Source organism: Oncorhynchus mykiss, chromosome 17, assembly GCF_057628025.1.
Source record: "Oncorhynchus mykiss isolate SJ-2025 chromosome 17, ASM5762802v1, whole genome shotgun sequence".
NCBI classification, from domain to species: Eukaryota; Metazoa; Chordata; class Actinopteri; order Salmoniformes; family Salmonidae; genus Oncorhynchus; species Oncorhynchus mykiss.
In genome coordinates, this window is record NC_143038.1 from 6,996,713 (window position 1) to 7,022,503 (window position 25,791).

The 25,791-nt window shown below is 43.2% G+C and overlaps 1 protein-coding gene across 2 annotated transcripts in view; it reads right to left on the reverse strand.

Annotated features, from left to right (window-relative positions):
* The window catches only part of LOC110493541 (VPS10 domain-containing receptor SorCS1), a 153,998-nt gene that overhangs the window by 33,496 nt on the left and 94,711 nt on the right, over positions 1 to 25,791 (reverse strand). For both annotated transcript variants that reach the window (XR_005036888.2, XM_036949462.2), the window contains exons 4-11: positions 22,156 to 22,314; positions 13,884 to 13,957; positions 11,564 to 11,628; positions 10,476 to 10,594; positions 10,028 to 10,117; positions 7,802 to 7,981; positions 3,240 to 3,386; positions 2,063 to 2,165 (exon numbers count right to left, since the gene is read on the reverse strand). Coding sequence is in view for 1 of the 2 variants with exons in the window: in XM_036949462.2 (XP_036805357.2) it covers positions 2,063 to 2,165; positions 3,240 to 3,386; positions 7,802 to 7,981; positions 10,028 to 10,117; positions 10,476 to 10,594; positions 11,564 to 11,628; positions 13,884 to 13,957; positions 22,156 to 22,314 (937 nt within the window). In the remaining variant the exon portion in view is untranslated. The remainder of the gene's footprint in view (positions 1 to 2,062; positions 2,166 to 3,239; positions 3,387 to 7,801; positions 7,982 to 10,027; positions 10,118 to 10,475; positions 10,595 to 11,563; positions 11,629 to 13,883; positions 13,958 to 22,155; positions 22,315 to 25,791) is intronic.

Here is a 25,791-nt window from a genome sequence, read left to right on the forward strand (position 1 = left end):
GCTTTAGAAATCTAATCGCCCAGCAAAACACTGTCAGTTGCAGTAGCCTACTTTGAATGGATACAGGAGATGTGAAAAAACTATTGGTGTGTTTGTATGTGAATGACTGGTCCCACAGCTGTTGTCCCAGGGCCATGACTCAGCTAAACACAGTCAGTCAGTTACATTATGGATAGAATATTCTATATAATGGATACAGAGATGTTCTGTAATAACAGTTCTACTTGTACTAGCGATAGACCTTCTGTCATACCATGCCAGTTATACTACCCCGTGAAGTCCTCCAGAGTTCTCCAGAGACCCCATGGCGCAGTCTAGTAGTAGACTAGACCCACTCCTGACTCCTAAGGCGTGTGGAGACATGTCATAGACTAGTCTAGCCCAGCAGGAATTAAAAGCCCTACAGCTAAAATGGGAAGCCATTCTGAGACTGATGCTGATAGTGAGTCCAAAAATGGCACCCGATTCCCTATTTAGTGCATAGGCTCTGGTCAAAAGTAATGCACTATATTGGGAACAGGGTGATATTTCGGACACAACGTAGTCGCTGACCCTCCTGTGATGTTTGTTTTACTCCACTAACGGTGGGGAGATGATGAGTGCATCGAGCGGATATGCACTCCTGTGCCCGGACTCCCAGTAGGCAGCCATAAAGGGCTAAACCGTGATGGGTATAGTTTTGGGCACCACTGTGGGTTTCTGTAATATGGTTTCCTGTGTTTGGTAACACATTTGAGCTGCCACAGACATGCTGCCATCTAGGTTCCCGTGGGAGAGAAAAACTCACTGTGGATGGTAGAGCTGGGTGTTTTGTTTTACGGAAGAAGAAAACGGGTGTACCTTTTTATACAACAGGTGGGTCTAATCCTGAATGCTGATTGGTTAAAAGCGCTTTCCAGCCGGTGTCTGTTCCACAAGTTACCACCGGCAAAAGCTAGACGTTACAATACCTATTTACTCTGTTCCATCTGACTGCGCAATCCACCGTCTCATCAGCCCAGGCACTTTATAAACTTCATCTCCACCATAAAAAGCATCTAGACATAATCTCACATTTCTTTTAGAATAACATTTAGTTTTCAACAGCAGAGATTTTTATAAACCTTGCTGTCTGTCTCTCATTGATTCAATCTCCAGCTGTCCCATAGTAATGAACTTGTCGGGAGTCGGGACGAGACAGATAGGCAACGTTTCTCAGCCAGTTTAAAATCATCAGCTGGCATAATTTTTATTGATGTACACAAAGAAATGTCAATTGAAAAAAAAGATCAAACGAAACAAAGTACAGTCTTTCCAGCTACAATTTGAAGTGATTGACTTCATCTCAGGCCTAACAACACCCGTGCCAAAATATCCTCCATACATCTGCTTCTCCGCTGCTTCTCCGCATTATCACCTAAATAGAAACATGTTCAGTTGGGTGGCAAAGGTGGTATTTTAACATTGCGAAACCATATATTTTAGTCTCTGTTCATGTCCAAGAATGGGAGAATGTCATATCTGACTGCAAGGGCCATGTAAAGCCAGTGATGAGCAGTGTGTCACTAAGAGTCAACAGTTCCATACAGCACAATATAAAAGACAATAGAAGGGCGCTAGTCAGGCAGTGACTGGAGGAGAATAGGAAAAGGGCACTTAAGAGGAACAGCAGGCACTCGGAAGATTCTGTCCCACCCCAGAATTCCCAAGTGTAGCACTTAGCTAGTGCATCTATCGGTACACAACGCACAGTGGTGACAGAGCGGGGACGTCAGTATGGGCCAACAACAAATGCATGGCCGTCCTAAAGTACACTGGATCAGAAACTTTTCAGGAAGTGCTTTGGGCTGAGTACATCATTGAAATCCAGATATATTTGCAACGTGAATGAAGTCCCTGAGTTGTATAACTGGGTTTGAAAACTTTAACACAGGCCTATGTGTTCTTCCCGGAACGATAAGGTATGTAAATTGTCTAAACTCAACTCAAAGTCAAAAGAAACACCTCAAGTATCTGAGCTTCACAAGATTTTAACTTTAAAAATCCACACTGTCATTTTAAAGAAAATCCCATGTTCACCTACCTGAGGCCACAATGATCCCCGGGGCAGAGTCCTTGCTCTCGATATTCCCCGACGTGTAGGGGTTGGCCGACACATGCAGGTGGAGGTGTAGGGAACAGTATGGCTGGGGAGGAAGGACAAACAGAACAGTAAGCCTGACTCATTGAAAAACGAGGGGGAAGATCTGTCAACAGAATAGACTTAACTGTATGTCAACACAAACACTCATTAGAGAAGACCCTCAAGCAAATCGAGGTGGGATTTATTGACACACACAGGAACACACACACACACACACACACACACACCCCCCCATCATAAATCCTCACACAAACACTACTCCCCATTGGCTCCTTCCACCATTAGTTTTGATTGGAATAACCTTTAGCTACACAATTCTCATTAGGACACTGCAAATGCCAGTGGTGCGAGCGTGTGTTGTGTGTGTTTAGAGGTTTATTAAAAGGCTGACATTTTCTGACAAATGACTGCATCATACTGGGTGAAGGCGAGGTGCGCTATTGAATCACTAATTACTTTATCAAAGGGTAATTATTTTGGGGTGTATTAAGGAAGCTAAAAAGTGGCTATGCTCTACCCCTTGGCTGACTGGGACCTGTATCTATAATATACACTGTAATAAAGCTGACCATTAGAGCACATCTGTGTTACTTTTAGACGGCCAGCACACTTAACTATTAGAAAGACCCCGAATAGAGTTGATATCCACAAACAACACAGCAAAGGTCTCAACTTTGGCCACTGAAAGTAGCTACTAGCTAGCAGGAACAATCAACACCCAAGTTTGTGGCGTAACAAAGAAAAGAAGAGCATAGTTTGTCTCTCTCTTTCTGACATCTCCAGCTCTAAACGTGAGATCAGTTTATTGGACTGGATCAAAACCAAAATGGCTGACCTTTCAGCTCCGCTAGCTTCCCCCGCTGCACAACCTCCGGAGCGCTCAGCTTTGACGAGCAGTGCTCTTTCAGAGGTCTACCCCCCCCCCCCCCCCCCCCTCCTTTAACACCGCGGCAACGGCCCGGCTCAGTCAACTTCTGACAAGGCCCCGTTGACAAGTCCAACGGTGTTATGACGTGTGTGTGTGTATCCATGTGTGTTTGGTACGTGCGTGCATCTGTTTGTGTGGTGTGTGTGTGTGTGTGTGTGTGTGTGTGTGTGTGTGTGTGTGTGTCCTCACTAGTTCACAGCGGATGCTGTTGCCCCTCAGATCAGCAGTGGGAGCCTGCAGGAGCCTCCAGTCTCTCCCTCTGTTGTAGGTGATGTAAGTCTTCACCACGTTGTCCGTCTTCTTGTTGGCGAGGAACATCCCTTTTATTCCCGCCACCTAGGAGATAGAGGTCAGGGAAAACATGATGTAATACTCCTAAAAGAAGTAAAGATGTAATATTTATATTAGATCCTGCTATCGGCGCCAAATTGTAGCTCGTCTAAAAATGAGCGGTTACTTCAAGGAAGGTTCTGGACCTATTTCTAGGGAAATGGTCAGACACATTGTTCTCAACTGAAAGTAGTCTTATGTTGTTTTTTTTGTATTTTCTTAACATAAAAAGTGCAAAATGTAAGTTTGTTATGAACAAAATACGAGACCAGGCTGTCTCACCAAGATAATGGATGAGGGTTAAAAATACCTGACTAATATTACGCATTTTCATAGAGTCCAGACGATAAATCACGTCTTGCTTATCTTGTAATACAAACATATATTATATGGTGTTTAGCGAGATGTTATCACGCTTTTAATGGTTGTAGGATGTTTGTGTGCAACGCCAGAGGGGATCTACTGTAATGTGCATCATAATATATTGTGCTCTGCTTAATGCAGGAGATATTATTGTGATACAGATGTCGGATCTTAATTAGACCTATATTGTCGCAGAAAAATAACCCAGCAGGAAGGGGATTTGATTTGATTTGTTTAGTCCATGATGTTGCTTGATCGGTGGTTAGGCTGTTGGCTGGCGAAAAGTAGGCTACATAACCCTGTGTTAGTCCTGGTTCAGTTCAGTTCATTTATGTCAATCACAAAGCTCATCTGCATTTTCTGCAGTGCAGGAATATTCTCAGCAACAAGAGAGAGATCAAATTAAGATCCGACATCTGTAACACAATCATATCTCCCTTATTAAGCAGGGCACAATATATTATGATGCACATTACAGTAGATCCCCTCTGGCGTTGCACACAAACATCCTATAGCCATAAAAGCGTGATAACATCTCGCTAAAAGCCATGTATCGTCTAGACTCTAGAGACTGTAGTAAGATACGGATGTCCTACGTTAATCTGACTTGGGGGCTTGGGAAATAACTCTGAATATGAAATTGAGTTGAAGTCCTCACATGCATCTGCCAAGCACTCCCTTCTCGTCAATAATTGACAGATACTTCAATCTCGCCTGGAGCTCAGATTTTAGCATATGCTGTGTTTCGGGTCCCCGACCCCAATCAAGGGACTGGATTTGATTCTATCGCCGATCGCAAGGCCAAATGAGGGGTTTAGACACGGCTGGTATATCATCAACAGCCTAATTATTGGATTTTCCATGGAGCTGATATCCATTCAGAGCTGCTATTTTCTTCCCTGGCAATCTGGTATACAGCGGGCCCCTCGTTTGTATCAGGTATGTAAGCTAATGTCTGCAGTTATTCATCAAAGAAAAGAATGTGCGCGTCAGCAGTTTGAAACTGCTTCTGTGTTCATTCCAAAGCATGTTTAAAAATGGAACAGCAACTCTGTTTACTTCCAAAAGTGACAGGAGATTACTTGATTCTCTACACCTCCTGGTTCTTAAACTCTCCCACATTGGTTGCTAGTCAATATATTCTAATATTACTGGAGTAGGTAATAGAGAGAATAGAATAGGTCTATTTGGGAAGATTGCATTGAAACGAGGCTGTTTGATGGTTATTATCAGTGATATATTCATTCCATCTGTCAACTGTGTGATTGGAAATCATTCAATACACCTTGTACTTGGGGGTCGAACACCTTGAAATTGTGTAGTTTGTACTTCTTGCCAACATTCGATACCATGGCCCCACAGGGACGCCACACTTCAAAGCCTACTATAGGCCTGGGCCTATATACTGTACCACTAGAGTATACTAGTGTATAGTACAGTGCCTTGCGAAAGGATTCGGCCCCCTTGAACTTTGTGACCTTTTGCCACATTTCAGTCTTCAAACATAAAGATATAAAACTGTATTTTTTTGTGAAGAATCAACAACAAGTGGGACACAATCATGAAGTGGAACGACATTTATTGGATATTTCAAACTTTTTTAACAAATCAAAAACTGAAAAATTGGGCGTGCAAAATTATTCAGCCCCCTTAAGTTAATACTTTGTAGCGCCACCTTTTGCTGCGATTACATCTGTAAGTCGCTTGGGGTATGTCTCTATCAGTTTTGCACATCGAGAGACTGAATTTTTTTCCTATTCCTCCTTGCAAAACAGTTCGAGCTCAGTGAGGTTGGATGGAGAGCATTTGTGAACAGCAGTTTTCAGTTCTTTCCACAGATTTTCGATTGGATTCAGGTCTGGACTTTGACTTGGCCATTCTAACACCTGGATATGTTTATTTTTGAACCATTCCATTGTAGATTTTGCTTTATGTTTTGGATCATTGTCTTGTTGGAAGACAAATCTCCGTCCCAGTCTCAGGTCTTTTGCAGACTCCATCAGGTTTTCTTCCAGAATGGTCCTGTATTTGGCTCCATCCATCTTCCCATCAATTTTAACCATCTTCCCTGTCCCTGCTGAAGAAAAGCAGGCCCAAACCATGATGCTGCCACCACCATGTTGACAGTGGGGATGGTGTGTTCAGCTGTGTTGCTTTTACGCCAAACATAACGTTTTGCATTGTTGCCAAAAAGTTCAATTTTGGTTTCATCTGACCAGAGCACCTTCTTCCACATGTTTGGTGTGTCTCCCAGGTGGCTTGTGGCAAACTTTAACCGACACTTTTTATGGATATCTTTAAGAAATGGCTTTCTTCTTGCCACTCTTCCATAAAGGCCAGATTTGTGCAATATATGACTGATTGTTGTCCTATGGACAGAGTCTCCCACCTCAGCTGTAGATCTCTGCAGTTCATCCAGAGTGATCATGGGCCTCTTGGCTGCATCTCTGATCAGTCTTCTCCTTGTATGAGCTGAAAGTTTAGAGGGACGGCCAGGTCTTGGTAGATTTGCAGTGGTCTGATACTCCTTCCATTTCAATATTATCGCTTGCACAGTGTTCCTTGGGATGTTTAAAGCTTGGGAAATCTTTTTGTATCCAAATCCGGCTTTAAACTTCTTCACAACAGTATCTCGGACCTGCCTGGTGTGTTCCTTGTTCTTCATGATGCTCTCTGCGCTTTTAACGGACCTCTGAGACTATCACAGTGCAGGTGCATTTATACGGAGACTTGATTACACACAGGTGGATTGTATTTATCATCATTAGTCATTTAGGTCAACATTGGATCATTCAGAGATCCTCACTGAACTTCTGGAGAGAGTTTGCTGCACTGAAAGTAAAGGGGCTGAATAATTTTGCACGCACAATTTTTCAGTTTTTGATTTGTTAAAAAAGTTTGAAATATCCAATAAATATTGTTCCACTTCATGATTGTGTCCCACTTGTTGTTGATTCTTCACAAAAAAATACAGTTTTATATCTTTATGTTTGAAGCCTGAAATGTGGCAAAAGGTCGCAAAGTTCAAGGGGGCCAAATACTTTCGCAAGGCACTGTATATACATACTCTAGTGGTATAGATGTTCCAGTGCATAGCTCCAGAGGCAACATTTCACTTACGGTCTCAGGAACGATGAAGGCAATTGGTATCTCAAGGCTACACTCTCGTGCAAACCACCCCTGTTTCTAACATTACATGCCAAACTGTCGACCTGCATGTGTATTAACCTTTTCTCCAGTGTATTTACAGATCAATCATGACATTAAGCTCCTTCACCACACTCCTGCCTTGTTTACAGTATATTCACTGTATACATATACAAATATTTTATTTTTCATACATACATACATACATACATACATACATACATACATACATACATACATACATACATACATACATATTCACAGTATTCTTATTTTATTGAGACCGAGATCGGTAGAGATGAGAAGAGAGACAGAGAGGGAGGAAGATTCAGAGAAGAAGCAGAGCCAGGATGACGTATTGGTGCTGCAGGCATCAGTGTTACCCACACAAACAGGTACATCTACCTGATCTCCAGTATATTTACTTTGTACATGTACAGGAGGTCTGTCATGACGTTGTGTATTTACCTCACGCAGGTCAATTATGATGTTGTATATTTACCTCAAAGGTCTATCATGGAGTTGTATATTATACCTCATACAGGTTGATCATGACGTTGTATATTTACCTCGTACAGGTCTATCATGACGTTGTGTATATTATACCTCATACAGGTTGATCATGACGTTGTATATTTACCTCGTACAGGTCTATCATGACGTTGTATATTTACCTCGTACAGGTCTATCATGACGTTGTATATTTACCTCGTACAGGTCTATCATGACGTTGTATATTTACCTCGTACAGGTCTATCATGACGTTGTATATTTACCTCAAAGGTCTATCATGACGTTGTATATTATACCTCATACAGGTTGATCATGACGTTGTATATTTACCTCGTACAGGTCTATCATAACGTTGTATATTTACCTCGTACAGGTCTATCATGACGTTGTATATTTACCTCATACAGGTCTATCATGACATTGCCCTCGTGCCCCATGCTGCTGACTACGTTCTCCAGGGCCAGGGTGTAGAAGACCCCTCCAGTCTCTGACACGTACAGGTTGTAGGTGTCGTTCTGGTTCCACTCCTGCACCGCCGCAACCACCCGGTTCTCATCTGTACTGATCACATGCAGATCCTAGCAGAGAAAGAACGTCAGCGGGTTACATTTGACATTAAGTTGCATATATACTGTATCATGTCATTAATTACAGACTAATATACACAGAGTGTTCAAAACATTAGAAACACCTGCTCTTTCCATGACAGACTGACCAGGTGAAAACTATGATCCCTTATTGATGTCACTTGTTAAATCCACTTCAAATCAGTGTATATGAAGGGGAGGAGACAGGTTAAAGAGGGTTTATAAGCATTGAGAAAATGGAGACAAGGGTTGTGTATGTGTGATATTGAGGGTGAATAGGAAATAGAAAAGATGTTTGCCTTTGAACGGGGTATGGTAGTAGATGCCAGCCGCACCGGTTTGTGTCAAGAGTTTTTCACGCTCAGTTTCCTTTGTGTATCAAGAATGGTCCACCACCCAAAAGATATCCAGCCAACTTGAAACAACGGTGGGAATCATTGGCGTCAACATGGGCCAGTATCCCTGGGAAATGCTTTCGACACCTTGTGGAGTCCATGCCACGGCGAATTGAGGCTGTTCTGAGAGCAACTCAATATTAGGAAGGTGTTCTTAATGTTTGGTACACTGAGTTAAATGAACATTTAAATGAATCATTTTTACAGCGATTTTGTTTCATTACAATTCAATAATTAGCTGGTAGCTAACCATTTCAATTAGATTGCATTGGTGAAACAATCAGGTTTAATTAATGTCATGCAGGCCGACTGTAATTTCAGTTACACAATAAAATAATTACACAATAGTAATTACAGTGAAATTACACTGGAATGAACAACTTAATGAAGAGAGTATCAAGCAACACAGACTCAAACGTCCAATTTGAAAATCCCCCATGTAATTATCAAATTACAGAGGTGATGCGGTCTGTAACTCTCAAAATGTACAACTTGCCCCTCCTTTTCACCAGTAAGGTAACAGAAAAACAATCTACTGCTTCAGAAGTATAGTAGTGGAAGTGACCCGATACCATCTCTAACTACTGTAGCTCCCCCATGGAGATGATCATCCAACCCTGACAACTTGTGCATGCATCTACCCATTTAGAATGCATTCTATTAAACCCAGCACATAATCACAAGAAAATAACAAATTATAAACTAATCTAACCTCTCCCTTGATTAACCTGAAACATTGACACTTTGAATCGGTTTTGATTTCCATGTACCCACAATCAACGCCTGTTAATAGTAATATGTCAACGGGTGTATTACAGTGGCCTTTCGAGAACCTCCGTCTACCCAATTTACCATCCCACCCCCACTGGGTTTAATCATAAGAATAAATCAGTATCAGACCTCATTCTCACAAACGTAACGCCAGCGAGGAGGATATTATACTTATTAACTTGAATTGTGTGCTTGTCGGCCCGCACTAACACAGAGGGACACAAGCTGTTCTCGCTAGTGAATTTCATCTACCTCTGGCTACGCCTGCAACACCTCAGTGTGGAGAGAGAAAGAGAGAGAGAGCGAGCGAGAGCGATTAGGATGGCCCATGGCTTGATTGAATAAAACATGTTTAATTGTCAACGGAGAGGCGGGAAGGCCACAAGAGAGACCACAGGCATATAGCTGCATTGAATAACAATGCCAGAAACAATGGCAGTTGGTTTTGGCCTCAGTTCACTCATAAATAACAAAGAGATGCTGGATAGAAAGCTACCTGTGTTGTTTCCAGTATTGGTCTCATGATGGCTTAGGTTTGAATTCCCATAGAGGTTATTCTTTTGATGCAAAGGTAGGTTGAATCATAGATATATATCCACTGGACCGGAGTCTGGTCGAGTGGGTAACACTCTCGCTTCCGGAACCATATACTTCCTCCTACAGCAGGGATCCCGGTTTGTTCCCGGCATGAGTCCTAGACACTTCTGTTCCCTCTACTCTGTCTCCCTGCTTCTGTTCCCTCTACTCTGTCTCCCTGCTTCTGTTCCCTCTACTCTGTCTCCCTGCTTCTGTTCCCTCTACTCTGTCTCCCTGCTTCTATCCTGGAATAATGATCGACCTTTGCGTGACCATGTGTGTCTGTGGGTTATACCTTAGGCAAGGTGTATTTGGGTAGCTTCATGGGTGTGAAGACTTCCCGCTTGGCTGACACGTAGTAGATTGGACGCCCACCAGTTGACACCTGCAGGTCATGAAACCATTGAATGAAAAAAAATGCATTCAAGATATACGACCCATCAAGCATACTACATACTAAAGCCCTGATTAATATATTGTTATAATACATTTCCAATAAATGTATTACATGTTCTCTTACACACACCTTTGGATTACATCAATAAAACACATTCATCAGTAAAACGCACCAATCCCAAAATTACATAATAGCCTTAAAATAAACACTTAAGAGTAATATGATCTTTCTGAACATTTCTGATAATCTTACTACACGTTCTCTTACACACACACACACACACACACACACACACACACACACACACCTCTGATCTGGTTCACGTCACATATGGGCAATTACCTACCTGGACAAACACATACTCGTCTTGCACCACAAGGGAATTGGGGTCAATGTAGCCAGGGAACGGCTTGCCCTTATTGGCCTCGGTGCAGTTCTGCAGCTTGCAGGTGACGTACAACGCCTCTGCACACACGGAGAGAAGAAACCCGCAGCCATTGAACCAATGATCATATTAGCCAATGGGGGACAGGCAGCCTTCACCGCGAGCTCGTCTTCCATCAGGTGTCTCACATTAATTGCATCAATAAAGTGGCGAGCAAAAAGCGAGGGGAAAGTGGATGGTGGACCAGGGAGGCCAATTGCTTTCTTTCCCCTCAACAGCGGTGTGAGGTGGGGAGCGAGGTGTGGGACTGGCTGTCCCTGTGTGTTAGGCTTCAGCTAACTATGTTGTCTGGTTTACACAGTGAGCCGCGTGATCAATGGTGATGGCCATACAGGGGCAAGGCTTGCGCTGTCACAAGGGTGTCTGTATCTGCGGCGGCTGCTAACTGGGGGTGATTCTGCCACTCCAGCCAAAAGGATGTTTTTTTTGCTTTCTGTCAGGGATTAGAGGGGAGTTTCTATTTTTGTCTATTGAGTTAGTTGAGGACTGGGGAGAATACCCCTTGAGTTTTGAGAGATGTATCCCCAGTACAATGGCGTAGATTAACTATGAGCTGTGTATGTCATGTGTTACCTCCATATCGGTCTCAACCTTTTGACGTTAGGATACATGGTAACTATAACATGTTCATGAGAATATAAAAACATCAACTGTGAATTGGTATTGTATCATGCATATTGAGTCACTGTATCAGGTAGATCCATTCAAATGAATTCTGTTCTGCCAAACCATGGACAGGTGGCCATTGGGTTTCCATCCATTCCATTGACATTCAGAATGTTGAGCATCGGGATCACTTTTAAAGGCATTCTAATATATGCATTACTTTTCTCAATTGTCATTGTGTGTCCCCCACGCCTTTAAATCGTGTGGCCCATTGCCCTTCATATCCTCTCAATCCCTTTCCACTTTAGTTCAAGGCCCATGGTACAGTAGAGAAGCAGAAAACTGAGGAACAGAGCAGGAACTCTGAAAATTGAATTACTCACGTCCTTCAGAGATGATGGTTTCCAGGTGAATTAAGCCCGGTTCTTTGTCTAAACCCGTTTTTGACCTGCGAGGGAAAAGACACATTTCTTTCAGGTACATCACTATTCTTTAGACAGAAGGATATCACTGATGCTACCGAGCCTATACTTACCTTCTTATAACTGGACATTGCTTGTCAGATAAATTCAGAACACTTAGGGGAAATGACAATTGACAGAAACTTCAAGGGCCCCTGGCTATACCCCTGTGGAACACCTCAGAAGGTTGTACATTGAGGTAAAAAGGAAAAACTACCTCAGGTGTTGTGTGTGATGTTTCCGTGTTCAAGGCAAAACCTTACGAAACTGCCCTTACTTTCCTGACAGATTGATGGGGAACACATCCTGACATCATTAGTAAGAGGGAAAGTAATTGATTTGCTTGCTCAGAACACCTGCAGACACGATACAGCTACACAAAATCATTACAGGCCTTAAATATTTACTAAAAGGAAATCAGAGGGATATCGTCATAGAGCAAAGGAGACAGCACACAAAGGGAAAGGATATCACGCACAGAGCCCACCCCCCGATCTTAATTATGGCAGTTTATCAGTATTGGCAATAAAACGCATCATCTCTAGTTCTCCCTCTCCATCTTCCTCATTCGCTCTTCAGTTTAAAAACTAAGGATGAACAACCATTCTTTAAGCTCACCTATTTCAAGTCACAGACTGTACTAGAGGGTGATTTTGAACCTACAGCATCTACAATGTGAGAAGATGCAAGGGGGCAGTAATAATGATTTTACGTTTCATTAGCTGTGATGTTGTCTCCCTTGAGACTAGTGGTACAAATTAGGAGAAGGATTGTCATGAGATGGAGCTCTTGCCTCACATAAAAAAACTCAGAGAGGATGTGATCTATACATGTGATCCAGATTCTAGATGAAAATCTGCACACGACTGGCAGGTTGACGTTTTTTGGGACGAGTCCTGTCCTCGAGTCAGAACTGAGCGATTTCCACTTGATGGGTCAGCTGCAAAGTCAAAATTGCCTATATTGTAAAAATGCATTAGCTCTTTGGTCTAATTTAATGTTAGGGTTAGGCATAAGGGTTAGCAGTGTGGTTAAGGTTAGGTTTAAAATCAGATTTTATGAATTTGTGGCTGTGCTAGCGGACACTCTACAAAGCTGCCTCTAGAACAAGATTCATGACGAAACATGTTAACCTGCTCACGACTGTGCCTTTTCTTTTCAACTACAATGGTCTGATTCAGAAAGGAAGTTTCCCAAAACCTTATTAACAGGGTTCACACAGTTCTAAAAATACATCTCACTCACTCAAGGAGTGCAGAAGCAAACCCTCTAGGCATCCTCCTCCCAGAACTGCTGAGCTTGTTACCCCCGACAGTTTCGCACGGATTTACTCAACAAAAGCTTTTTTTATATACATCTGACTTAAGCCAGTTGTGTTAAAAATGACTGGATTTGACAGTTCGTGTCTGGCAGACGTGGGACCAGCTACGAAGTAGAACAGATGGAGAACAGAGGAGGAGAACAAGAAACAAAACAGTAGAAGGAAGATCAAATCCCGGCAGAATATAGATAGAAGACGAGAGCATTCTAATGGGGTGGATTTGACTGACACGGTTAAGTAAGGTCATGCTTTCGAAAGACTTAGGGCTATATGGTACAAACAGAAGATCTAAATCAAACTACAATGCTCTTTTTATCAAGTATTATCAAGGACTGCTGTATCCCATGACGGAGAAGTTCATAAAAAAGAATAATAAATATATTTTCGCAGCATTAAATTGTACAAAGTAATTCATGCATATCCAAATCCAAATTAACATTCCAAACGTAACTCCAAAACCTTGGATATAACCTTGCTTTAGGAATAACATTGAACAGGACCCTCCAGAGCTCCAACAGGTCTGACTGAAATCACAAAACTCCATCCAAAATCCAACTCGTGTGTTGACTACTCTGTCTGTTCACATTCCCTTGTTCACTAGCCACACTCGACCAAACGAAGACCACGTCGTTAGCCGCATTCCAAATGCTGAACCATTCAGCACAGTGAGTTCAGTAACAAGCCCTAATGGGCCGCTGCATTCGTTAGAAGTCTGAACCTCTTTGGATTGTCAGTACCTTACTATCTCATGTTGAGAGAGAACAGGCGCAGACACATCAATAATTGTAATGCAAAGAAGAGGATTCACTCTGGCATATCTCCTTCCATTTAGAATGTGGAAAGACCAAAAAAAGATTTCAATGTATTGTTAGTCTCGACATTAGGAAAGTCGGGAAGAAGGTTATAGGTTGCTGTGCTTACCAGTAGAATCGATTGGGGGCCACCCTCTCATGGACAAGTTGCCACCTCCTTCCAAACTCCACCGAGCTGTACAGCTGTGGGGAGAAAGCCGGTGGGACTTACATACTGTATTCAGTCAGACAAGACAGATTAAATGAATACTGTAAAATAAACATTCAACACAAACCCTAAAAGTCCAGGTAGTTGACTTTAATTCAAATAGTTTAGTATTTTCCCATTACAGTCAATGTGATACAATATGAGCATAACTCGTTATATAATTTGTCCTGTTCACTTCACAAATAATGTTTACTTATACCTCCGTAGGATAAATTGCTCTCAAGTTCATTTACATTCTTGAGAAGCTATGTTACCTACATGGCACAAGGGGGCAACAAAAATGTGCCTCAGAAGAATCACCAGAACAGGGCTGAAGCTGAGGACACGATCTGTCAATTCTCCACACATTCCTTCCATGTGAAAACCCCACACACATTCCCAGGTTAAATATGAAGCTGTAAAATGGATTGTGGTATGGTGAGGGTGTCATCGTGCTGGAGATATGGCTACATACTCCTAACAAGGCTAGAGATCAGCGGGTGGGCTGATGGATTTGTGTGTGTGTGTGGTGGGGAGCCTAGCAGGGGAGCCGTGGCACAGCCGGTGGTCTCAATGTGAGCATTGTTTCGCTAGTCAGCACTTCGGTAGCTTGCTGAGTTATCCCAATCACTACTGAGAGCTGCTACACAGAGATGGTTCTCACACACACACACACACGCGCGCACACACACACACACACACGCACACGCACCACAGTCTCTATCGTAGATGGTATGAGCTGAGGGGGGATTCTTTCAAGAAGCAGGAAAGCTTATTTGGGGAAGGAAGCATGGTACAATTGAATATCCTGAATAGACATGGAATAAATGCCTTTTGTTTGCTTCTTTTTTCACTATCAGTATTTTTTTCTTACTAACTGGTTACTGTGAACTATCCAAGGTATTTACATGAATAATGTCAATATCGGGCTTTGTTTTGTTTGTTGTTTTTTAGCTTAATTTGTTTACTGCTGTCCAGCCAATGAGGCGCAAACCTTGTGAGAATGGTCAAGTTGTGAAAGTTTGGATGTGGTACTTTTTTTTCCTTTTTTTTTTTACAAAAACAGCTGCGACAGCTAAGCCAAATTATGTATTAGTTTACTGATTACAGCGGAGAAGTCAACGAGGCGTAAGACTTTATTTAATTGTTTTAGTTTGTGGACTTTTTCCATTTTAAATGTGAGCGATCAAGCATAACATGCAAACAGTAATTTATTAACGGCCGACTGAATGGTGATACTGTTTGTTTATATTTGTTTAAATGTAGTTATTTACTCTTTCCTGAAGGGTGAAGTCAAGGCCTCAGTTAACAGACCTCAATATCAGCACATTTTCATTCAAATAATCCCCTTGACAATTCTTGTTATTCAATTGATAATCATATTTAATTAAACTAATCCGAAACCACTATTAAAGCCAAGGTGAATTGCAGGCATTTGAACTGTACTGAAATGATGTTCCATTACTTAAGGTTTGTAACAAGGTCTTTACACAATGGTCTTCAAAGAACACCAGTGAAGGCCAACCACTACGGTCTTCAGTCCACAACACATACTAACACCATTTGTAACATCATTAACCATTCCTTAACATTAGATCACGTTGAACATATTACTATGCTTGTACTGTACTGCATGTACTATACAGTCTGTTCCTTCCATACCATATGTGCCATATCAAATATCTGCCTATGTGGCATATGCTATTCTGGCCACAGAACATGGCCAATATATTTCTATGTCAATACATGGCAGTGGAAAATGTGAATAGTGCTATTTGAACTGAGCTATGACTTTCATAAGGAACAGAGTTGAATTAAACAGATGCAAGAAGTAGTGGTAGAGAGGCAGGAAATCACTCTGGCTAATTAGCTAACCCCCACAGTGAGGTTGTCTCTCAAATTGCACCCTATTCCCTAGTTAGTGCAATCATTTTAACCAAGGCCCATATGGATCTGGTCAAACGTAGTGCATCATATAGGGAATAGGGTGCCATTTGAGACACTAGTGTGTTAACACTTAGTCAGGCAAGTCGGAGATGAGGGAGAGTGAGAGGGATTTGTACATTGAAATACGGACTGGCTAGAGAGCCAGTTCCTCAATCTAGGAAATGCCAAGGAGGAATAGCTCCAAGGCACCGTAGAGAGTAAATAAAGAGAAGGGGAAAGACGGGAGCAGGAGAGAAAGGGAGGGAGGGAGACGAGGGGAGAGTGTGAGAGATTGAGATTTAGAGGGCGAGAAGGAGAGAGAGTGAGATTAAAATAGACAGAGAGAGAAAGGCAGAGATAAAGAGAAAAGTTAAGAAAGTGGAGGGTGAGGGTGTATAGAGCCTAGCATACACATACACACACACACACACATATATACACATACACACACACATATATATACACACACATATATACACACACACACACACATATATACACACACACACACATATATACACACACACACACACACACATATATACACACACACACACACACACGCACACACACACACACACAGGTGCATCCTATAACAGCTGCAAAAAACCTCCCGAAGTACAATAAGCATCTCCCCTGGAAACAGTATTATTATTATTTATCAGATGGGAAGTATTAGGCCCAAATGGCTCTGGCTGCAAGCAAGGCATTTTATTAATGGTAATGGTCATTCTCAAAATGGCTATATATCGCAGGTCTGGAATATATCTTTTGCATAATTACCTTCTCTCTTGTCCCAGTAGTTCACCGACAGTTACCATCACAAGACACGTGTCTCATATATTAGATTATTATTCATTCGGTAAAAATATGCACTTCATTCCCTTAGACTCAATTAATATCAATCAATTATAAGCACAATGTTTATGTTTGTCTGATTCATCAGGTCTAAATGGGGATATCTAATCCCTGAGTCATGGAGAAAAGGTATTAGTCAAACCATTGGTCTAAGGGTACACAATGCACGTTTAACCTTTGTAAAGGTGCTTATGACTGTTTATCGGGGTTCACCGCTGTTGGTTTTGCTTTCTCAGCAAGTTATTGGAAGGAATGCCGGGCCTACATTTAATGGACGAGGAGTTTAAAGGGAAATCTACTTCCTATTCATCATCTCCAGCACCACCCCAACATTAACATATGTGAAAATGGCACGTTCCTATCTGTTGTAGTAAAAACAATAGAGAAAGATTAGTCTTTCCAAGGACATCAACCAAATAGTAGATAATTAGTAGGCAATTAGTTGGCAATGCCTTCACACGATGCACATCTTCCTTTTATATATTTTTTTTACTACAAAACATTTGTCAAACATGTTGCTGTTGGGGGTGGTGCTGGAGATGATGAATTTGACGTTTAAAAATTGTGAAGATTCCTTTTAAGGGAATTCGGTATTGGTCCTCAAAAGTCCCCATACAGCAAAATAAAGTCCTCATGTAGGGCCATCTGTAGGACTCTATGAAATATATGAAGTATGTTGAGTGCATGGCACTATACAGTGCATTTGGAAAGTATTCGGACCCTTTCCCCTTTTCCACATTTTGTCATGTTACAACGTTATTCTAAAATGGATACAAACATTTTTTCCCCTCAATCAATCTATACACAATACCCCATAATGACAAAGCTAAAAAAAAAACGATTTAATCAATTTTAGAATAAGGCTGTAATGTAACAAAATGTGGAAAAAGTCAAGGAGCCTGAATACATTCTGAATGCACTGTATGTGGAGTACATGGTTCTATATACGGCTTTGGTCTCAGCCACAACAACTGAATTTATTCAAGTATGAGCAAAAAAGTTTGAGCAAATCAGTTTGAGCAAGTTATGACTAATTGACTTCGCCACTCAGTTGAACTTAAACATATTACACAGTCTAGTGTCGTTATGTCAACAATCAACCCACTTCGTGTGAATGCTACACGCTTTCAGGAAAGTTCAGGGCTACATTCAGGCCTACTTTTAGCTTACATCCATAGACACCAGTCAAGTCTCTTAACTCGTCTAATCTCTCTCTCTCTCTCTCTTTGTCATATCTGAATATGAGTAATGAGTCAGACAATAGCCTCTCGCCATGGTTACGCCACTCAATCACCGGCAGAGGAAATAGTCCAACTGATGCTTCCTCACCCCTCACTCTCACCCTCCCCCTGACTCATAACAGCTCACCTTGTTTTGATGTCTGACAGAGGGCAAAACCGACAGAAGACAGGAAAGCCTCTGATGACAAAAGAGAAAGTAGCTAGCTACGAAATACAGTAGTTAAGTGATCTCTCTCTGTGTCTGTGTGTGTGTGTGTTCTAGAAGTCCCTCAATCTAGGACATGCAAATAATGAGGAGAAATAGCTCTAAGGGCCCACTGCAAGAGAAATTAAGGAAAGGGGAAAGACAGGAGTAGGGGAGAGGGAGTGAGGAAGGAATGGAGGGCAGTAGAGAGGTTGCCTGACGACTCAAACATAATTATTCCACTGCTCGTCTAAGACTGCCATCATTGAAGCCATTTGCCGTGATGTCAAAATGAGGGGTGTTGTACATAACAATGTCATCAGTGATTGGATCTTTTCTAACCAATCAGGTTATCAAAGCCAGTATTCAAACCCACTGCTTTACCCACGTGTGTTCTGGCTCTGGCCCAACCCATAGGTTTCTGGGACCAATCAAAATGGTTAGTATTCGTTTGCATTCGTCGGGGGAGGTACTCGTATTCAGACTTATTGCGGAGAATTAACTAATGCTCGTGGGCGTGGCGTAGCATTTATCTGGAGCAAGGAGTCTGGGTAATCAGGTAAGTAGAGAGGGGGGGGTAGGTAAGGAGAGAGTGAGCGATTGAGTTTAAAAGAAAGGAAGAGGGAAAGATTGAGAGAGAATGAGAGGGCGCACATATATTAAACCTGTATGCTGTATACACAGTGTACAAAACATTATGAACACCTGCTCTTTCCATGACAGACTGACCAGGTGAAAGCTATGACCCATTTTTGATGTAACTTGTTAAATCCACTTCAATCAGAATAGATGAAGCAGAGGAGACAGGGTAAAGAAGGATTTTAAGCTATGAGGCAATTGAGACATGGATCTTGTAAAAGTGCCATTCAGAGGGTGAATGGACGAACTAGGCAAGTCAGTTAAGAACAAATTCCTATTTTCAATGACGGCCTAGTAACAGTGGGTTAACTGCCTGTTCAGGTGCAGAACGACAGATTTGTACCTTGTCAGCTCAGGGATTTGAACTTGCAACCCTCCGGTTACTAGTCTAACGCTCTAACCACTAGGCTACCCTGCCACCCCTTGAACGGGGTTTGGTCATAGCTGCCAGGCGCACCGGTTTGTGTCAAGAAAGGCAACGCTGCTGGGTTTTTCATGCTCAACAGTTTCCTGTGTGTAGTAAGAATGGTCCATCACTCAAAGGACATCCAGCCAACTTGACAACCGTGGGAAACATTGGTGTCAACATGGGCCAGCATCCCTGTAGAACGATTTCGACACCTTGTAGAGTCCATGCCCTGACAAATTGAGGCTGTTCTGAGGACCAAAGTGGGAGGGGGCCGGGGTTTGCTTCAACTCAATATTAGGAAGATATTCTTAATGTTTTGTACACTCAGTGTATATGCATGGCCAGGTGCATCTTATAACTACAGCCAAACACCTCCCAAGGTACACTTGTGTGTGTGTACCTCCTCAGGAAAAAGAAGAGAAACACTCATTATTTATCAGATGTAAAACATCAGGCCCAAATTGCTCTGGCTGCAAGCAAGGCATTTCATTAATGGTTTTGGTCATTCTCAAAATTGCTATAAATCGCAGGTCTGGAATATATATTTTACATATTACCATCTCTCGCCTCAGTAGTTCATCGGTAATTACCACCAGACAGCGTCTCATATATTAGACGTTTTTTTATTTATTCTTAAAACACTTCATTCCCTTGGACTAGAATGTTGATGATTAATCGCCACTTTTTTTATACCTTTGATGCCTTGCCCGAAAATACAGTAGGGGATATCAAATCCCTGAGTCATGGTGAAAAGGAATTAGTCAAACCCTCGGTCTAAGGGTATATAATACACGTTTAACCTTTGTGAAGGTGCTTATGACTGTTTATCGGGGTTCACCTCTGTTGGTTTTGCTTTCCCCTAAAGTTATTGGAAGGGATGCCGGGCCTACATTTAATGGATGAGGAGCTTAAGGGACTTAGGGATTCGTCCTCTAAAGTCCCCAAACAGCACCGGAAAATCCTCATGTAGGGCCACCTGAGCCACATATACAGTAGGACTCTATGAAGAATGTGGAGTATATTGAGTGTATGGTACTATATATGGGGAATATTGAGTGTACGGTATGGCACTATATTTGGAGTATGGCTTCATATACAGCAATATGTAGTAGATTGAGAATATGGCCCTACAGTTGAAGTCGGAAGTTTACATACACCTTAGCCAAATACATTTAAACTGAGTTTTTCACAATTCCTGACATTTAATCCTAGTAAAAATTCCCCTTTGCCACAACTTTGGAAGTATAATTGGGGTCATTGTCCATTTGGAAGACCCATTTGCGACCAAGCTATAACTTCCAGACTGTTGTCTTGAGATGTTGCTTCAATATATCCACATACTTATCCTCCTCATGATGCCATCTATTTTTGCCATCTATTTTGTGAAGTGCACCAGTCCCTCCTGCAGCAAAGCACCCCCACAACATGATACTGCCACCCCTGTGCTTCACGGTTGGGATGGTTTCTTCGACTTACAGGCATCCCCCTTCTTCCTCCAAACATAGCGATGGTCATTATGGCCAAACAGTTCTATTTTTGTTTCATCAGACCAGAGGACATTTCTCCAAAAAGTATGATTTTTGTCCCCATGTGCAAACCGTAGTCTGGCGGTTTTGGAGCAGTGGCTTCTTCCTTGCTGAGGGGCCTTTCAGGTCATGTCGATATAGGACTAGTTTTTTACTGTGGATATAGATATTTCTGTACCAGTTTCCTCCAGCATCTGTACCAGGTCCTTTGCTGTTGTTCTGGGATTGATATGCACTTTTTGCATCAAAGTACGTTCATCTCTTGGGAGACAGAACGTGTCTCCTTCCTGAGAGGTATGGCGGCTGCGTGGTCCCATGGTGTTTATACTCACGTACTATTGTTTGTACAGATGAACGTGGTACCTTCAGGCATTTGGAAATTGCTCCCAAGGATGAACCAGACTTATGGAGGTCTACAATTTATTTTCTGAGGTCTAGGCTGATTTCTTTTGATATTCCCATGATGTCAAGCAAAGAGGCACTGAGTTTGAAGGTAGGCCTTGAAATACATCCACAGGTGATACTGACATCAAATTATGTCAATTAGCCTATCAGAAGCTTCTAAAGCTATGACATAATTTCCTTGAAATGTCCAAGCTGTTTAAAGGCACAGTCAACTTAGTGTATGTAAACTTTTGACCCACTGGAATTGTGATACAGTGAATTAAAAGTGAAATAATCTGTCTGTAAACAATTGTTGGGAAAAGTACTTGTGTCATGCACAAAGTAGATGTCCTAACTGACTTGTAAAAACTATAGTTTGTTAACAAGAAATTTGTGGAATGGTTGAAACACGAGTTTTAATGACTCCAACCTAAGTGTATGTAAATCTCTGACTTCAACTGTATGTATGGAGTATATGGCTCTAGTCTCAGCCACAGAAACTGAATTTATTTTAAAAAAGCAAATTGTTGAGTAAGTTATGAACACGATTTAATATATTGGAGTTTAGACGATCAACCTAAAAAAAAAATCTGTTTCTAAATTGAGGGCAATCATAAATTTAAATCCACTGGATATGCTAATCACGTCTCCTCCCCCACGGTAACACACCTCACTCAACTGCAGAGTAAATAGTCCCTAAATGACGACACCACATCAATCACCCCACCGCCTGACTCAGAAGAATGGTCATTTACTTACCATAGTGAATTATTATAATGTTTGTTTGTTTGTCAATTAATCCCATAAGGGATGGGTTGCCAATTGTCGATTTGACACAAAGAAAAAAAAGGGGAAAAAATCATAACAGCTCGTCTTGTTTTGATGTCTGACAGAGGGCAAAACAGATGAAAGACAGAAAGCCTCTGATGACAAAAAGAGACTATAGCTAGCTACCAGATACAGTAGTTAAGTGATCTCTGAGTGGGTGTGTGTGTCAGTCAGTTCTCTCTCCTCCCTCTCCTCTTACCTTCTGGTCATGGCTGTAGGCAAGGATCCAGTCCTCCTGCTCGGGGTGGAAGAGAAGGCTGAGGATGTAGAAGCTGAGGCGGTACTTCTGATAGGTGGCTCCCTCATCGGAGCTGATCAGCAGGCTGCTTTCCACCTCCGGGTCAGTCAGAAGCATGATCTGAATGAGAGCAGACAGAAATATAATCAGAGCTAGCCATGGAGGGAGCTGGTCCTGGAAGACTGGGAAATATTATTGTTGGCTTGCGAATGAGGCTTAGTTTGAATCAGTGTTGGCTAAAGATAACTTATTTAAATGGTATATATTTTGGTAATCCATGCTGTGAAGGCTCCTCAGAGGAGGAAGGGGAGGACCATCCTACTCAGTAAATATCATTTAAAATAGTGAAACATTAAAACAGTTATCCTTTTAAGAAAATTTTTTATATTTTCACATCAACAAATAATTTATTAAAACATTTATTAAAATACTGTTTTGCAATGAAGGTCTACAGCAGCCTCAACAGCACCCCTCTGTAGGGTAGCACCATGATGGACTCGGCGGACAGCTAGTTTCCGTCCTCCTCTGGGTACAACGACTTCCATAGACTTACACATTAATTATGACAACTTCCGGAGGACGTCCGCCAACATATCAGAGCTCTTGCAGCATGAACCGACTTGGTGTCCACCCAATCAATCAAAGGATCAGAGAATTAAACTAGAATTGAAAGCATAAGCTACAGCTAACACTGCAGTGCATAAAATGTGGTGAGTAGTTGACTCAAAGAAAAGGACAATAGTTGAACAGTTTAACAAATTCATTTATTTCAAAATGAAGCAGCAAGAGAGAGCTATATTTTGTTGTATTTTTTTCCACTTTCACTTAGCTAGCGAATGCAGCTAGCTAAACTCAGCAAAAAAAGAAAGTGTTACACCGAGGCCTGTACTCTGGAGCGAGATCGATTTGGAGGTGGAGGGTTTGTCATGGTCTGGGGCGGTGTGTCACAGCATCATCGGACTGAGCTTGTGGTCATTGCAGGCAATCTCAACACTGTGCGTTACAGGGAAGACATCCTCCTCCCTCATGTGGTACCCTTCCTGCAGGCTCATCCTGACATGACCCTCCAGCATGACAATGCCACCAGCCATACTGCTTGTTCTGTGCGTGATTTTCTGCAAGACAGGAATGTCAGTGTTCTGCCATGGCCAGCGAAGAGCCGGGATCTCAATCCCATTGCGCACGTCTGGGACCTGTTGGATCAGAGGGTGAGGGCAAGGGCCATTCACCACAGAAATGTCCGGAAACTTGCAGATGCCTTGGTGGAAGAGTGGGGTAACATCTCACAGCAAGAACTGCCAAATCTGGTGCAGTCCATGAGGAGGAGATGCACTGCAGTACTTAATGCAGCTGGTGGCCACACCAGATACTGACTGTTACTTTTGATTTTGACCCCCACTTTGTTCAGGGACACATTCCATTTCTGTTAGTCGCATGTCTGTGGAACTTGTTCAGTTTATATGTCTCTGTTGTTGAATCTTATGTTCATACAAATATTTCCACTTTAAGTTTTACTGAAAATAAACGCAGTGGACAGTGAGAGGACGTTCCTTTTTTTGTTGAGTTTAGTTTAGTCTACTAAAACACCTGGCTCAAACAGAGAGGGATAGTATGTTAGCTAGCTGGCTATGGCTATCCAAAACTGGAACTCTTCCAAGTCAAGGTAAGCAAGGTTTTATTAATGTTGAAACGGTTTTCTTCTGTGGACGAAGGATCGGACCAAAGCGCAGCGTGGTTAGAGTTCAACATGTTTAATAAATACCATAAACGTGAACACTACGAAATACCGAAACGGTCCTATCTGGTGCAGAGACACAAAGACAGAAGACAACCACCCACAAAACCCAACACAAAACAGGCTACCTAAATATGGTTCCCAATCAGAGACAATGACTAACACCTGCCTCTGATTGAGAACCATATCAGGCCAAACATAGAAAAGGGAAAACTAGACACACAACATAGAATGCCCACTCAGCTCACGTCCTGACCAACACTAAAACAAAGAAAACACAAAAGAACTATGGTCAGAACGTGACAGTACACCCCACTCCCCAAGGTGCGGACTCCGGCCGCAAAACCTGAACCTATAGGGGAGGGTCTGGGTGGGCATCTGTCCATGGTGGCGGCTCTGACGCAGGACGTGGACCCCACTCCACCACAGTCTTTGTCTGCTTTAGTCTCCTCCTAGGAACGGCGACCTAGGATTGGCAACCCTACTAAAGGGCCCCACTGGACTAAACAAACTCCTCCGGACCGAGGGGCAGCTCAGGACCGAGGGGCAGCACAGGACCGAGGGGCAGCATAGGACCGAGGTGCAGCTCAGGACCGAGAGGTAGCTCAGGCTGGTTGGCGGCTCTGGCGGATCCTGGCTGAATGTCGGCTCCTGGCTGAATGTCGGCTCTGGCGGATCCTGGCTGAATGTCGGCTCTGGCGGATCCTGGCTGAATGTCGGCTCCTGGCTGAATGTCGGCTCTGGCGGATCCTGGCTGAATGTCGGCTCTGGCTGAATGTCGGCTCTGGAGGATCCTGGCTGAATGTCGGCTCTGGCGGATCCTGGCTGAATGTCGGCTCTGGCGGATCCTGGCTGAATGTCGGCTCTGGCGGCTCCCGGCAGACTGGCGGCTCCCGGCAGACTGGCGGATCCCGGCAGACTGGCGGCTCTAGAGAGGCGGGAGACTCTAGCGGCTCTGGAGAGGAGGGAGACTCTAGCGGCTCTGGAGAGGAGGGAGACTCTAGCGGCTCTGGAGAGGAGGGAGACTCTAGCGGCTCTGGAGAGGAGGGAGACTCTAGCGGCTCTGGAGAGGAGGGAGACTCTAGCGGCTCTGGAGAGGAGGGAGGCTCTGGCAGCGCTGGACAGACGAGGCGCACTGTAGGCCTGGTGCGTGGGGCCGGCACTGGTGGTACTGGACCGAGGACACGCACCTCAGGGCGAGTGCGGGGAGGAGGAACAGGGAGTACTGGGCTCTGGACACGCACAAGAAGCCTGGTGTGTGTGGGTGGCACTGGATAGACCGGACCGTGCAGGCGCAATGGAGCTCTTGAGCACCGAGCCTAACCAACCTTACCTGGTTGAATGCTCCCCGTAGCCCGACTAGTGCGCGAGGTAGAATAGGCCGCACTGGGCTGTGCTGGCGAACCGGGGACACCATGCGTAAGGGCTGGTGCAATGTGCGTCTCCTTGGGCCGGCGTACTGGAGACCAGATGCGTAGAGCCGGCTTCATGACACCTGGCTCGATGCCCACTCTAGCCCGGGCCGATACGAGGAGCTGGAATGTACCGCACCGGGCTATGCACCTGCACCGGGGACACCGTGCGCTCCACAGCATAACACGGTGTCTGCCCGGTCTCTGTCACTCTCCGGTAAGCACAGGAAGTTGGCGCAGGTCTCCTACCAGGCTTCGCCACACTCCCTGTGTGCCCGCCCACCTGTCTATCTCCTCTCAAGTAGTGACACAGTCCAGATCTTGCTCCCATGTCCAGAAATCCTGACATCGCTGCTGCTGCCGCCCATTACCACGCCGCTTGGTCCTTTTGTGGTGGGTGGTTCTCTAACGGTTTTCTTCTGTGGACGATCGGTCCAAAGATCGGTCCAA